Source organism: Salvia splendens, chromosome 13 (genome assembly GCF_004379255.2).
Source record: "Salvia splendens isolate huo1 chromosome 13, SspV2, whole genome shotgun sequence".
Classification (NCBI taxonomy): Eukaryota; Viridiplantae; Streptophyta; class Magnoliopsida; order Lamiales; family Lamiaceae; genus Salvia; species Salvia splendens.
This window is the reverse complement of record NC_056044.1, coordinates 23,330,573-23,344,735: the sequence shown is the minus strand read 5'-3', so window position 1 is coordinate 23,344,735 and position 14,163 is coordinate 23,330,573. Positions and strand designations below refer to the sequence as shown.

At 38.3% G+C, this 14,163-nt stretch overlaps 4 protein-coding genes across 5 annotated transcripts; all 4 read left to right on the top strand.

Annotated features, from left to right (window-relative positions):
* The first annotated feature begins 3,513 nt into the window (after positions 1 to 3,513).
* Positions 3,514 to 4,296, top strand: LOC121760728. The gene has a single exon (XM_042156354.1). It carries the CDS (start codon positions 3,514 to 3,516, stop codon positions 4,294 to 4,296), a length of 783 nt encoding a protein of 260 aa, XP_042012288.1.
* A 1,761-nt stretch (positions 4,297 to 6,057) lies between these two features.
* LOC121761847 (auxin-responsive protein SAUR68-like) lies at positions 6,058 to 7,319 on the top strand. The gene has a single exon (XM_042157535.1). It carries the CDS (start codon positions 6,316 to 6,318, stop codon positions 6,730 to 6,732), a length of 417 nt encoding a protein of 138 aa, XP_042013469.1. The 5' UTR covers positions 6,058 to 6,315; the 3' UTR covers positions 6,733 to 7,319.
* Positions 7,320 to 7,331: 12 nt separating this feature from the next.
* LOC121761846 (phosphoprotein ECPP44-like) lies at positions 7,332 to 9,349 on the top strand. 2 transcript variants are annotated; one of them, XM_042157533.1, is made up of 3 exons: positions 7,332 to 8,363; positions 8,638 to 8,822; positions 8,900 to 9,349. In XM_042157533.1, the coding sequence occupies exons 2-3, from the start codon at positions 8,751 to 8,753 to the stop codon at positions 9,224 to 9,226; spliced, it is 399 nt and encodes a 132-aa protein (XP_042013467.1). In that variant the 5' UTR covers positions 7,332 to 8,363; positions 8,638 to 8,750; the 3' UTR covers positions 9,227 to 9,349. The 2 variants fall into 2 exon arrangements, with proteins under 2 accessions (XP_042013467.1, XP_042013466.1); XM_042157532.1 differs by having other exon boundaries at positions 7,332 to 8,822.
* Positions 9,350 to 12,867: 3,518 nt separating this feature from the next.
* Positions 12,868 to 13,767, top strand: LOC121760727 (GDSL esterase/lipase At5g41890-like). Its single transcript, XM_042156353.1, has 4 exons — positions 12,868 to 12,894; positions 13,011 to 13,139; positions 13,237 to 13,455; positions 13,543 to 13,767. The coding sequence occupies exons 1-4, from the start codon at positions 12,868 to 12,870 to the stop codon at positions 13,765 to 13,767; spliced, it is 600 nt and encodes a 199-aa protein (XP_042012287.1).
* Positions 13,768 to 14,163: the final 396 nt, after the last annotated feature.

The window sequence follows — 14,163 nt, the reverse complement described above, 5'->3', positions numbered from 1 at the left end:
ATCCGAATGTATCAAAGAAAAAACTGAGTCAACTCTAGTGTTGCTGAATTTAAAATATTGTATGTGGCTTTTAGCCTAAACACAGGTTTCACACTCAAAAATAGAATTTTTCACAAGATGCGGAAATAGAAGTTTTAAATAACTAGAGGAAGGATGCCCTAACCGCCTATGCCATAACCATGTTTCCCTTTCTGAAGATCCATGAGCCAACATTGCTCTGCCAGTTTGAGCTATCTCGTCCACATAGTATAACCCGCGGCGTTCAGTGCCACGCCCAATAATCGTCCCCGTCCGAATATCCTGAAGAAAACAAAATTTAGGATCATCAGAAGAGTGCAATTGAGTTCTCGTGTTACATGACTAATAGACATTAGTTTTGGGGAAAGTGACGGCACGTAAAGACAATTTGATATTTTTAGTGTAGGGGATATTTGAACAGTGCCAGCCCCCTCGACTGGGGCAAAATCACCACCCGCAGTTTCAACATATGTTCGTTTTGCCCTAAATAATTCACCAAAGTCCGACCTGTCATAGGTCATAGTGTCGGTTGCCCCACAGCTGAATATCCAACTCCTATCATTATCTACACTTCCTTTTTTGACATTGCATGCAGTAGAAATTTCAGACTCAACGTCTAAGGCTGAAAAATGAATTTTACACAAAATTTCGAGGGCATTATGATATTTTTCTGGAGATACTAGGCAATTTCGTGTAAAAATATGAGTCTAGGGGTCTATCTGCAATTTAGGGGTTCTCGGGGGTGTAGTTGCAACATGATGGGGTATTATATGGTATTTAGCAAAATTGGAAGGGTTTGGGGATAAATCCCCAAACCCTTTACCTTCAATGGAGTGGGCGAATTGTGCCCTTGTTGCTCCATGCCCGTCGACTTCCAGACCTGTCGCCGACCACCCGCCGCCAGCCGTCTCCGGTTCGCCGCTGCTGGAGGGAGTTCGCGCCGGTCTACCGCCGTCGCCCTCGGTGCTGGTGGCCGCTTGGCTGTCCATCGGGGCGGCAAATCGTTCACCCCCTCGTCTCTCCCAATTGCAGACCTTCCTTTTACGACCTGGTTCCGGTTGGTTTTGTGGCCGTCCTCCCACCACTCCGGATAGCCGACCACCTCGAAACACGTCTCCTTTGTATGTTTCGGCTTTCCGCAGTGACTGCAAAACAGCTTGGATTTGTCCACCCGAGATCGATTGGAGAAGGAATCAGGCAACTGGCCTCGATCTCTCGGAGGCGGCAGCGGTCTGGTGTGGCTCCGACGCGGTGGCGGTGGTCCGCCTATTCGGCTCCCGAATCCCGCTGATACCGATTCAATTTGTTTTGACATTTTGTATTTGGTTTGATTGTTACTCACTTGGTCTTGGTTGTTTTTTCAGGCTTGGGAATGTGTGGTGGAAGGGACTGATTTTTGCCTTGGTTTAGTCAAGGGGTATGGAACGATGATTAGAACGTCTCTGAGTTCTCAAAAAAAAAAGGATCGAAATCTTGCTCTGATACCATGTTAAAACAGGTTATTGTAGAGAAGATTGTTGTATTGGATTGATTGAATATGATACCCAACACCCATGTATTTATAGGGGTGTTGGGGACTCTTGAGATACAACAATAAATGTGTCTTGGAACAAGACTACTATTGGAACTAGACATTATTCATGTTCTATTCTTGGAACTCTAATGCTCATTAACCAACACTTGCTACTCTAACAAACAAAAAAATAGCATTCTTACCACTAAGATTTAAAAAAAATAGATTTGTCTGAATTAATCACTATTTCCATGCTTAAATCTTTGTTGTCCTCTTTGGTTGGACTAGGCAGAGTGAGTCGTAGTGACTTTCCAAGAAACTCAAAGATGCAGATTCGAATTACAGAATAGTGTACAAGGAGAAGAGTTTATGAGTGTTTCAAAAGAGATAGACTCGAGCATTTAGAATTTTATAGGAGAGCTAAAGTGCTTGTTCAGATAGTTTATCAGGACCAGTCCAAAACATTCTTAACAACTAGGCATTTAGGATATGGAAATTTTGTGTACATCATCTCTCTTGTATATGACAACATACTTGACTAGAAAAGAAACTACATAGTTTTTACTTTATCATCATACAAATTGCCTGATTTGATAGCATTGTCAACACAATGGTTACTCATACCTGATTGTCTGAACCTTAATCATCTAGGGGCATTAAGTAGGAATTTAAAAAATTTACAAGTATAGGCTGTATATTTTACTCTGTCGATTACATATCACCCGAAGATGGAACTGTTCTCACTTCCAGCATTTTCCGGCTAGCTTGCGGAAATTGAGATCTTCGAAGAAATGTGGAGGAGAGGGCTGAAATGACCCGGAAAAGGATTATACTAGTACTAACTAAAAAATATTTCCAATAACTAGTTTTGCATATGTAATTTGTTTTTTTAATGATGCCAAATCGGCTTCTTAGTATTTTTGCACCATTATGAGATGGTATTATGGTAATGTACAGTTTATTGCACTATAAGATTACATTCAACATATATTACGAGAAAGTTTAATGTTGTTATTTCTGAAATCCAACATAAACTTTGATTCGGATCATCCTTTAATTTTTAATAACTTTAAATCAAAACAATATCATTTAGTCATCTAAATCATCACATTTAGTACATGTTTGGGCTACTAGTCCCCAAAATTATCAAAATTACAGTGTCACCTCATTGAAATTAATACATGCATGCCGTGGAAAAAATGGTTGTGGAACAATTGTGAAAATTTAACAATTAATGATTTCCCATTCAAATTGTGGAAGGAGTAAGACAAACTAAAAATTCGACCAAATTTTATGATTTTATTTTCAATTTTCCTATACGTGCAAATAAAATACTATTCATCAACAATCTGCATAATCTGAAAGATAATGCAGATCCTACCACACTATTTTACAATTAATTTCTGATATTTCCCAATGAAACATTTTCTAATATCAGATCTTATCAGTAGTAAATTAACCATTATTGTTAATGGATGGGACAAAACTTGTCTGCAGATAATTAGTATCTCCAAGATTGTTGGCCTAATAGAAATATCCTGCAGAAAGGACAAAATTAAAAGTCAATCCATTTGTTAAAATTGCATGAAAAAAGAGAAACAAAAAATCTCTGAGGTTAGAATTTGAGGTTTACGTGCAAAGTTTTGTACAATTATCCAACATCCGTATTAAGGTAGGAAATGGAAATCTTAAAGTGAAAATATTTTATGTAGAAGTTGAAGAAATGTAGCTCCAACGAACTGCAAAGAAGCAAGGCTGGCATTTTCTTTGTTGTTGAGGCAGAACAATAATGACTGTTTAATCATGTTTATTGTCCAAATCCAAGTAAGCTTAGACAACATAATTGTTTTGTGAAGGTAAGAGACAATGTATAGAAATTTATACAACATGTTTTCTCCTCAACTTGATTCTTGAGCAATATATAAACCAACTTCCCTTCTTGAAAACATCAAAAGCCTCTTCGAATAACAGAGAAAGCTAAAATGGCCCTTCAGCATACGCGTTCTCGTAGCTTTCCTTGTGGATCACAAGGAGCTGCCATAGTCAAAGTTGATGAGAGTTTGCTCTCTGAGTCGACCCCTTCATCGTTGTCCTCTTTGGCTGACAGAATAAAGGGTCTCCAAAATCTGTACGAGAGCATCGATGATTTGCTTCTGCTGCCTCACATTCAAAGAAGCATCGCAAATGAATGTCCACAGAAATGTTTGGATGAAATGATGGAGGGGTATATCATGTTACTGGATGCTTGCGCAGCTGCTAAAGATGTCGTCTCAGTCGCAAAGAGAGACGCGCAGGAGCTTCTCTCCGGTGTGAGAAGACGGATGCACGCGGAGGCTGCCTCCACCTATCTCTCATCAAGAAGGAAGTTGAGAAAGATGGTTCAAAAAGCCTCATTTTTGAGGAAGAAACAAAATTTGGGAAAGGGATACGAGATGAGGCCGGTGGAGAAGTTGCTGATGGATGCTAAATCAGCAACTTTAGGCATGATCAGCTCTCTCTTCTTCTACATGATGGGGACAAAGGCACACAGCTGTGGGTCTTTGGTAGCCAAGATCATGGAGTCGAAGAGAGTCGAAGAAACAGAATTTACTAAGGTGGATGCTGCCCTAATGTCTTTCATGCACAATGGAGATGATGGTGTCAAATTTGCTGATGTTTTGAAAAGCATGGAATGCAGCATTCAGATTGTGGAAGAAGGGCTGGAATGCTTGTTCAGAAGTTTGATCAAAACCAGAGTTGTCCTCCTCAACATTCTTAGTTACTAGTAACGGATATATCCATTTTTTGCTTGTATGAGAAAATTCATTTATTCATATAGATAGAGAAAGATACTACTTGTGTATTAGTAGCCAAATATTTAGAAGGAAGGCCAAATTACATTTTACTATAAACTTATCCAGTTCCATAATACGTTTTCTTACTGGTTCTCTCTAAAAATCGGGACGTTACAAAGGCCGGTGTTGCATCTCCAACCTTTGTAACGCTCCAATTTTGAATAAACTAAAATATTATTTATATCCTAAATTTGAAAAGTTCAAATAATAATGATTAATTTTCAATTCTATTAAAGTCCTTTCAGTCACAAAATTCTAAACAATTAAGACTCAACATCAATTTGAGTAAATTAACGAAATTCTGAAACATGAATTACCAATTAGCTAACCTCATTATTGTTGTAATTTAAGTACTAGTATATAGTAATAAACAAAGTTATACATTATCAATTTTAACGTTTATTTACATAACTAAATTTGTGTATTAACATATAGAATTATCTCTTTACTTTATAAACTCTGGCTAATAATGTAGTACTATTAATTAATAAATGTAAAGCAAAATAATAAATTTAATTTTATACCGCAGTTAGATGTAATAAATCCAAGTAATAAAATTAATGCACTTTGGCTCATAGGTGTCTTCACTGCTTTTGTCTAATTATATGGTCTAATATCCATGAATCTAGCTAGCTAGCTACCTGATTCTCACAAAATAGCACTGCTTGAGCCCAAAAACAAATTAAAAAAAAAAGAGGAAAGGGAAATGCTATTGGAGACAGAATAAGGAGATGTACATAGTCACTAGTGTAATTTCTGGGAGTCTTCATTGATGTCTGAATTCTTAACAACTTAGTATCTTAGTAGATTTCTTAGGAATTTCATGGAACCTCCCATGTTGTCAGTGAAGACATAAACATGAATGATTGCATGACTTTACTTCTCTTAAAATAATTGTTTTGTTGTTTATGTTGGTGTTTAATTTTTTAAGTAATCAGTAGCCCAAAACGAAGGAGCAAGCACAGATTATAAATACAATGGTCTATTTTCTCACATATGTTTGCTATCATTGGAGAGGAAATTAGAGGTAATTAAGAGACTGTAAATGTTACCAGTTACACCAAGTGTAGCCCACAAATGCTGATACCCTAATCACCAAACTTGCCTGTAGTAATAATCAATTAGAGGGGTTATAGTACAAGACTTTATTCTATTTGCATATTAAGAATAATGCAGTGAGAAGTGGGAACTATACAAATGCAAATGAGTTTATCCAACCCATAATTCAATATATCCACTAGAGCAACAAAAAAAATTGATGATTTGAGTGACAAAAAGATAGTAATCCACGGATCAAAGCTTTTGACTAGAGATTTTATTTTAGAGTGTACATGAAAATTCTCAAAAAATGAAGAGTATGCTAACTGGTAAGAATATATATATGGATGCTTTACATATGTCTCCAAATAAATCTATCTTCTAGTAGCCCATAATAATTTTGGGCCTATTTGTTCAAGCCTGATTTCAACATTCGTAGCCCATTAGTATATGTATTAGCAACGGACAAGTTCTGAACTCTCACATTACAAATCTTGAGTTAGTGATAGTTTAATGGAAAATTTTGAAACTTGCCCAAGCATGTCTAATGAATTAATACCTTGGTGCTGCTTCATGAATCTTCAACTCTTATCTTGTATTGTCTGATTTTGGTAGTAGTGTTAGTTTGATTTCAAACAAGGTTAGCCAATATGATAAATGCTGAGTGGAGTGATTAATTTGCAGTTGTGTCTGAAGAAAATTAACAAATTGGAAGGTAGGAACTTACTGTGCACATTTTACCTAAATACATTGGCATTAGACGTTTCTATCTATCTAATCCAGGTCCCATGTAAACCGACGCTGAAGCCCTTGATTTTAGGCATCAACTGAAACTCTGTCTCCACCTTCCTCGTATAAAAATCCCACTTCATCTGCACCATAATCCAACTTCCAAAACTCACTCCATCTACCATGATTACTGCCAAGAACCTCTCCAAGATGATCCACCAGTGGCACAAGCTCGCTGCTATACGCCGCAGGAGAGTCTTGCACCCAAGAAACGGCGACATCTGCTGTGTTGCGCCATCCTCATACATGGACAAGGGCCACTTTGCAGTCTACACTGCTGACCAGAGGCGCTTTGTGGTTCCGTTGGCCTATCTCAATGACCCTGTGTTCCGACATCTGCTTGAGATGTCTGAAGAGGAGTACGGCCTGCCCTGTAACGGCCCTATTGTGTTACCTTGTGATTCGGTCTTCATGGACTACGCCATCTGCCTCATCCGCAAAGGCCACGCTGGAGATTTGCTCGAGTCCCTTGCCAGAAGCCGCTGCTCGTCATCGTGTTTGCATCAATCCCAGCTTAACCACCACATGCTCATTCATTGATTGCCTGCAAAAGTAAACCATCAAAATTTGTGAAAAAATGAGACAACATTCCAAGATCAATGAGCGGTTATGCATATATAGCGAGCCCCTGGCTTTGGATTTGTAGTTGTAATGTTTATTCATATTGTCATCTTCTTTATTCATCACCTGCATACTTCATTTATGTTTCTTCTGAATTTAGCCAATATAAACTGAACACAGCAACGAGCAATGGCTTCGCCTTTGCAGTTTGAGTATATCTGTCAGCTTCAATGTGTAAATTCAGAAATCTACAGAACAAGAATTTCATGTTTGACTGAAAAAATTAGATGATGTTTTTCTGCTTCTTCAAGGAGACAACCAGCTTGATCGACTGTACAGTGAGTTTCTACGTTTTTCTGCCAAAAATAAAGAAAAAAATCACGAGTTCCTCTATTTTGTGGTGAGCAGTGAAGTGAGCTGACAGTCAACCTAATCAGGCCACTTCTGCTATCAAAACAATAACATAATGAAATGAGTCATCCTTCAAGCACACCATATATACAAAGGTGATCCAACTAGCACATGGTATAATATGAGTCATCTTTCAACCAGCAGATGATATAATGTACTATTACCTTACCAGTAACCAGCTGGCTATCGCTACTACTTCATCTTGTCCACAATGTGGGCAAGAAGATAAAGACAACATGGATGGTTAAATACAGACAAAGAGACCCTTCTCGAGTCCTTAGCAACAACACATTTTAGAGCCCTTGTCTCTAACTTTAATCCAGTCTAACAAGGTAATAACATAAATAGAACACCGGCATGGCCGCCACTACATGATCATGAAAAGCTTGCAGTATATGATCATGTTATGAGAAATATTTTCTGTATCCTAAAACACCATAGTAAGCTTCCAGGCAGGTGTGGCCACATGTTGGTGCTTGACTATACAAAAAACAAAAGTAGCAATTCAGCTTTGGTGGTTTGAGCCACAAATCCCGCCTGTTTGGTAGCCTCCCTCAACTGGCATGCTGGGTCTGAACTTGCCTTGTCTTTGACATATGCCAAATTTCCCCTCATTTAAGGATATTGCATCCTAACTATCATGCATCCACCACCATGAATAAGATTCACCATGTCCAGATTTTTCATTCTTGTGGCTCTCATAAGTTCCTGCAATCTAACTCAAATTTCTCTACAAAATCCACCTCTCATCTCCTTTTTTCCCCCAAACCGCACATGGCCTTGCAGCCCTAAATAACAGAACTGAAAAAATTAAAATTCAATGCTTTGTCTGCAATTGAATGTATCAGTAGACAGCTAACATGCTCATTTCTCTCACACACAAATATTGATCAACATTTTGTTTCATGAATGTGTGACGTGTAAGAAAGTAAATATTCTACTCAACCATCAAATTAAAATTACCCCCTTTTTCAAGTTTGGAAAATATTATTGTTTTCCTTCTTTTTGGTGCCACATATGCGCAGTGGCTTCTCACAAGTACACATTACAGACAGAAACCTCGTAGAATCCACAATTTTAAAGTATGCACTTTTTCTTGTTTGACTCAACATATGGTCGGTAGAATGATTCCTCTTCCTGGTCACGACTACTGCATGAGAAACAGCTACTAACAATTTCATAGTAAATAATAAGAAATGGTAATCTGCTTCTTTTTAAGATCCATTTAGTTGTTATTCGTCCGATAAAATTTGCAAATCCAAACCTATATTTTCGAGTTATCTTCATCCGAGGTCCGACATTAGGCATCTATATTTCAATCTCCGATGTAGTTTCTCTCATACAACATCAAAGCACATAGTGTATACTAAATACTCTCATTTCAACTATATAAACAGACACTCACTTACACTTATTCCACTCCCCACATTGTTTCAACTTTTGCTCAAATTGCTACTTTAACCAAAATGGCAGACCAGAAGAAGATCCCACACGCCCCCACTGGAGTTTCTCCGGTGGAGACCCAAGACCACGGTTGTTTCGATTTTCTGACAAACAAGGGAGAGAAGAAGACTGAAGATGTTGTAATGACAGATCCCAAAGAGGAGAAGCACACGCTCATGGATGAGCTTCGACGCACTCACAGCCAATCCAGCTGCGTATGTTTCACTACATCCTTTCATTAACAATGTGACTTTCCTAAATGCATGCATTTTGGTTATTCTTTGTCTTTCAGTCTAGTGATGAAGAAGGCGGAGAGAGGAAGAAGAAAAAGGGGTTGAAAGAGGAGATCAAGGATATACTATCTAGCAAAAAAGAGGGAGAAGACATCGTCCCCATCCAAGAAGGAAATGCTGCTGTGGAGCAACCCGAAGAGGAGAAGGGATTCCTGGAGAAGGTGATAGAGAAACTCCCAGGGCAGCACAAGAATGGTGACGTAGAAACTCCTCCTGCTGCAACAGAGCATGAGCCGGGATGTGAGAATAATGAGAAGAAGGGCATAATAGACAAGGAGAAGTTACCAGGACACCATAAGAAGAGTGAAAATGAGGTCAAGAACTGATCCAGGCAATGTACCTGTTACTAGAAACCTCCAATCCCATTTGTTTTTCCTGTATTTCCTCTTCTGGCTTGTTAGTTTCCATTGTAAGTTGTTTTTCAGTTATTTGTACTCTTCTTTTCTTCAGCTTTTGTGTCTTCGAATTGGGTCTTCTCTCAACAGTATCTCATGATCCAAAGCATTTTCATTTATTAAGTTGTGATTGAAATGACAAGTTGATCATACACTAATTTACTGATAATAAGCAATCGTACTTTAAACATGATTCACAGTATATCCCCCACCGAATCAGCAATTTCTTAAACAATGGGGTGTACCTGTTGACCTCAATATAGGTGGATATTCTTATTTCTAACGTTAGATCAGCCTACAGGACCATGTCTTGTCTATACTTGCAAAAAGGTTACTACACATATATAATCGAAAAATAGACATTCCCTTTCATAAATCCCTGACACATAAATCAAGCTAATAAACCTGGATGGGAACAACTCTGTCCTTGTCAAAGGAGCTTCTGTTTTTGTCATCTAGTTTCACCTAATCACTGCCTTGTTACAAGGTTAGTTGATTGGTGAATTATTTAATCCAATGTCAATTAATACTGACTCACATGAAAAAAATTTAAGGTTTATAATCTGGGCAGTTTCAGTAAGTTCTGCAGAACTACAAAAAGTTTAAGAAATCAACCAGTAAACTAACCTGTGATCTTTGCTATGGCAACACATTCCTTTCTGTCAGCGTCTGCTCACCATCCACACCAAATTCGTCCCTCAACTGGTTGATGACATGCCAAGGCCTTTAGTCTATCTTGCATTCTCTGCGTTATGCTGCACTGTCAACAGACTATTGTGCCATTTCAGAACAGATCAATCAGTTCACTTCACTGTGCAGTAATATCTCTGCTATGATAGTAGCGCTTTAAACTGAAGCAATGCTCAATAAGTCTGTGTTCTTCATCAGTATCGGGAGCAATGACACTCACCCAGCGAATATGGAACAGGAGACGTGTTTTCCCTTCTGATAGCATCATATTACAGGCACATCACAGTATGAGCAGTCTTTCTTCCCATTAAATAATTTCTTTGGTAAAATCACTTCCCAATAAGATCAATATGATCTGTTATCATACCTTGTAGATGTGGTATGAACTGGGAGCAAGGCGATTTGCCGTCATAAGTGTTCCACCTGTGGGTTGATGTCCGCATTTGAAACTGGTCCAATTCAACAAGAACAGGACCACTGGTTGCGATCCTCCCATGAACAATCTTGCTCAGGCGTTCCACTCAGCACTCAACACCCTTATGCTTAATATCAGCTCCCAGCTTCCAGGAATGAAGTACTCTCTCTCTTGGAAACATATACCAAATGACTTATGATGCCATCAATACTGCAAAATCCTAAGGTAAGCAACACCAAACTATAGTCTAATTAAAAAACTGAATGCATGCACATATTACAAGTAAAGGAATTGGCTATGGCTGTAGCCGTACTACTACTCTTTTGGTTTCTTAGAATTGTTGCATAATTTCATGATGTTGAATAAACATGCTGCGGATATGGAAAGCTGAAAACACAAGGCTCTTGTAATTCAACAGTGCTATGCTGCCTTGACCGTCGGAATTAATTGTTCTGGGACATGTACCACCCAACACAGTTAGCCTCCTCTATAGCAGCTGAGGCCATTTTATGTTCACCAATTAGTTTTGGTCTATCGGAACTCAAAAAATAGCAGACCAGCATGGATTTGTGTTTAGAGAACTGTATGAAATAAGTGAATTGACACATAAATCATGATTATGCGGTGGAGGATTGCTTACTGCAACCTGAGTTTTTCAGTTTTTAATGTTTGGCTAGCTCTGATTCCACACATGGATAGTAGAAACAAATTTAGAACTGATAACTTAATCTCCATATGTGAAAACCAATAGCCCTAACATACAAACTTGTTGATCTATGATTTGTGTTGGCTCAAACTTACTTGGAGCTCATACAAAATTAGAATCTCCTTAGTTGCAACTTGCAATTTAGTACCTTTATGTACCATACAAGAATTATGTATAAAATCATATCACACTCGGGAGTATATTTATGTACCATACACGAACTGTGATACCACCTTCGAGAAACCTGTCCATCTGGCAGCTGAAGCACACTATACGGGACCATTACTGAGTTATTTTTTTCAACTGGAACTGAACAATAGCAACCCCGACCGGCTTGAACTTGTGATCAAAGAACTGAAGATCAACAGTGGAATTGTATAGAAGTAATACAGATTATCATAGAAAATTAGAAATCACCAATGCATTTTTGTCTTAATAGTTAATAGTCAGGAATCCAGTACATTATAAATGGCAACCGATCTGCAGTTTGCTCTTCATGTGTTCAGAAAGAACTAGTATGATAGAAGATCTGAAATCCAATCAACGAATATTATTAATTAACAGAGAAAATGCAATCACTTGATTCGCCTCTCCACTATATATAAACATGTAAAGGAACTCTCACAAACAAACTGTATGCAAGACCTAATCCTCACATCTCAGCAGAAGATGAGGAATAAGTTGCAGTGTAAAGAAGTCATTCAAATTTTCTTAAACCGTTTATGATGATATATATGCAACTAAATTAGTCATACATATTCGAGTAACTGACCCTACCAGTTACTACTGTAATAGGTAAACCAAGGAATCTACTTTTTAAAAGAACATATGATAGATTCATGTTTTGGAGTATCCTATTGGACTTATTATGTTATATTGAGAATTAAAAAATGGATATCAATGATTTAACAAGGAAGTAGCTGTAAGTTACCTGGCAATGTAAAACATGGATCGCCGCCAGTATATTCTGAAAAGAGCTTTCACCATCTCAATTTTGGGGATATCCCTGCTTCAGGTTTGGAGATATTTTTGTTTTCAACGTTAAATGAGGTATTACCCATGGCACAATCTCGTCTATTTACCGAAGGTCATTAGTAACTACTATAATATATACCAAAACATTAATATTTTCGGTTATAGAATTGGAGATCATTGTCACACAAACTTAAGCTACTATAATCAGTAACCAGCAATTTTGTCCTTATCAGAGATCAAATCCTATTATATCATTTGTTTTATCATCAATACTCTGTTACTCTATTTGTAGCCATTTCACTTGTTATAAAGCACTAACTCTATTAAAATGTGAATTAATTCAGACATTCATGCAATATCACAATCAGCTGAAACTTCAAAATCTAGACATCTTAATAGGTCCCTCCATCCAAACAAATCATTCTTTGGTATTAGAGAAAAGTTTAACTCCTTAGGCCTCACCAAACATTTAAGCACAAAGCCCTATAAATAATGCCAAGATAGTCAGCATGCACAGAAATAAGTTTGATCACAGATAAAGTCAAGATTACTATTCAACCTCGTCCTGTTATGGCCACAATAAGCATGCCCCTTTGTTTTTCCCTGCTGATCATCTATGCCCATTTCATGCCTCATTTGGCTGATGCCACCAAAAACTTGTTTTCGTTCTTGGTGATTCAACAGTTGATGTTGGAACTAATAATTATATTTCAAGCAAGTTACGAGCAAATTTCCCCCAAAACGGCGTTGATTTCCCCAAGAGCCAAGCAACCGGGAGGTTCAGCAATGGCTTCAACAGTGCTGATGAACTCGGTTAGTTTAAACGTAGATAACTACGTATCCTAAGTTTTTGTACAGAATAAATGCATGCACATCTGCTAACATGTCGTGTTATGTTAATATTGCCTGCCTCAGCAAAACTTTTCCAGTTGAAGATGAGCCCACCTCCATTTCTGTATCTTCTTACGCTTGGATCTGGATTCCAGAAGAAACTCTGCAAAGGCGTAAACTTTGCCTCTGGGGGTGCTGGACTCCTAGACATAACAAATATTAACAATGTAAGGCATTTACTTGCTTGATTGTGAGGATTCAGTTTTAATGTTGCAATCTCTGATATTTTCTGTTCATGCCCCCATTGCATTGGAACATCAACAGGCAGTGCCCTTATCGGAACAGATCAATCAGTTCACTACAGTGCGCAATAATCTCACTGCCATGAAAGGCGAAAATGCGACTGAAGTAATGCTCAATAAGTCTTTGTTCTTCATCAGTGTCGGGAGCAATGACATTTTTGGTTATTTAAACAGAAGTGATACGACACCTCCAGGCACCTTCATCACCATGATGCTATCAGCATATTCCCAACACATCACTGTAAGTTTCTTGGTATATCAGTCTCCAAATATACAAACAAATCATCAATCGTTTCACTTTGAACTGATTTCATTGGGGTGGTTCCAGACGTTGTACCAACTTGGAGCAAGAAAATTCGGAATCATAAGCATTCCACCAATAGGTTGTTGTGTGTTTTCAAGACTAATTCAATTGAACTTCACTGGCACCAACGGCTGCTTCCCTCCCATGAATGATATTGCTCAGGCGTTCCATGTAGCCCTCGACGGCCTTTTACTCAACCTCAGCTCACAGCTTCCGGGAAGGAAAGAACTCATTCAATATGACTCTTGATGTCATTAACGCGCCGATAAAATTCTGTAAGAAGACATCAAATTCTTGCCATCTTCAAACTTAAAAAAACAAGCATAAAAGTAAGAAAGAACTGAGGACAAGTCTAACATCTTCTATTGCTCCTACTGTAGCACTATCCAGAACAGTGGATAAAGCATGCTGCGGGCATGGAACTTTGAACGCTGAAGGGCCTTGCAACAAATCAGCATCGCTTTGTCCAGACCGCGGCAGGTATCTGTTCTGGGACATGTTCCACCCGACTCAGGAAGCCTCGTACCTCGCTGCTCAAGAAACTTTATAACGGCTCAACTTATGTGTCGCCGATCAGCTTTAGTCAGCTGGAACAGGACAACTAGCTACATGTATATCCAGTATGTGTTTATAATAAGTAGCATT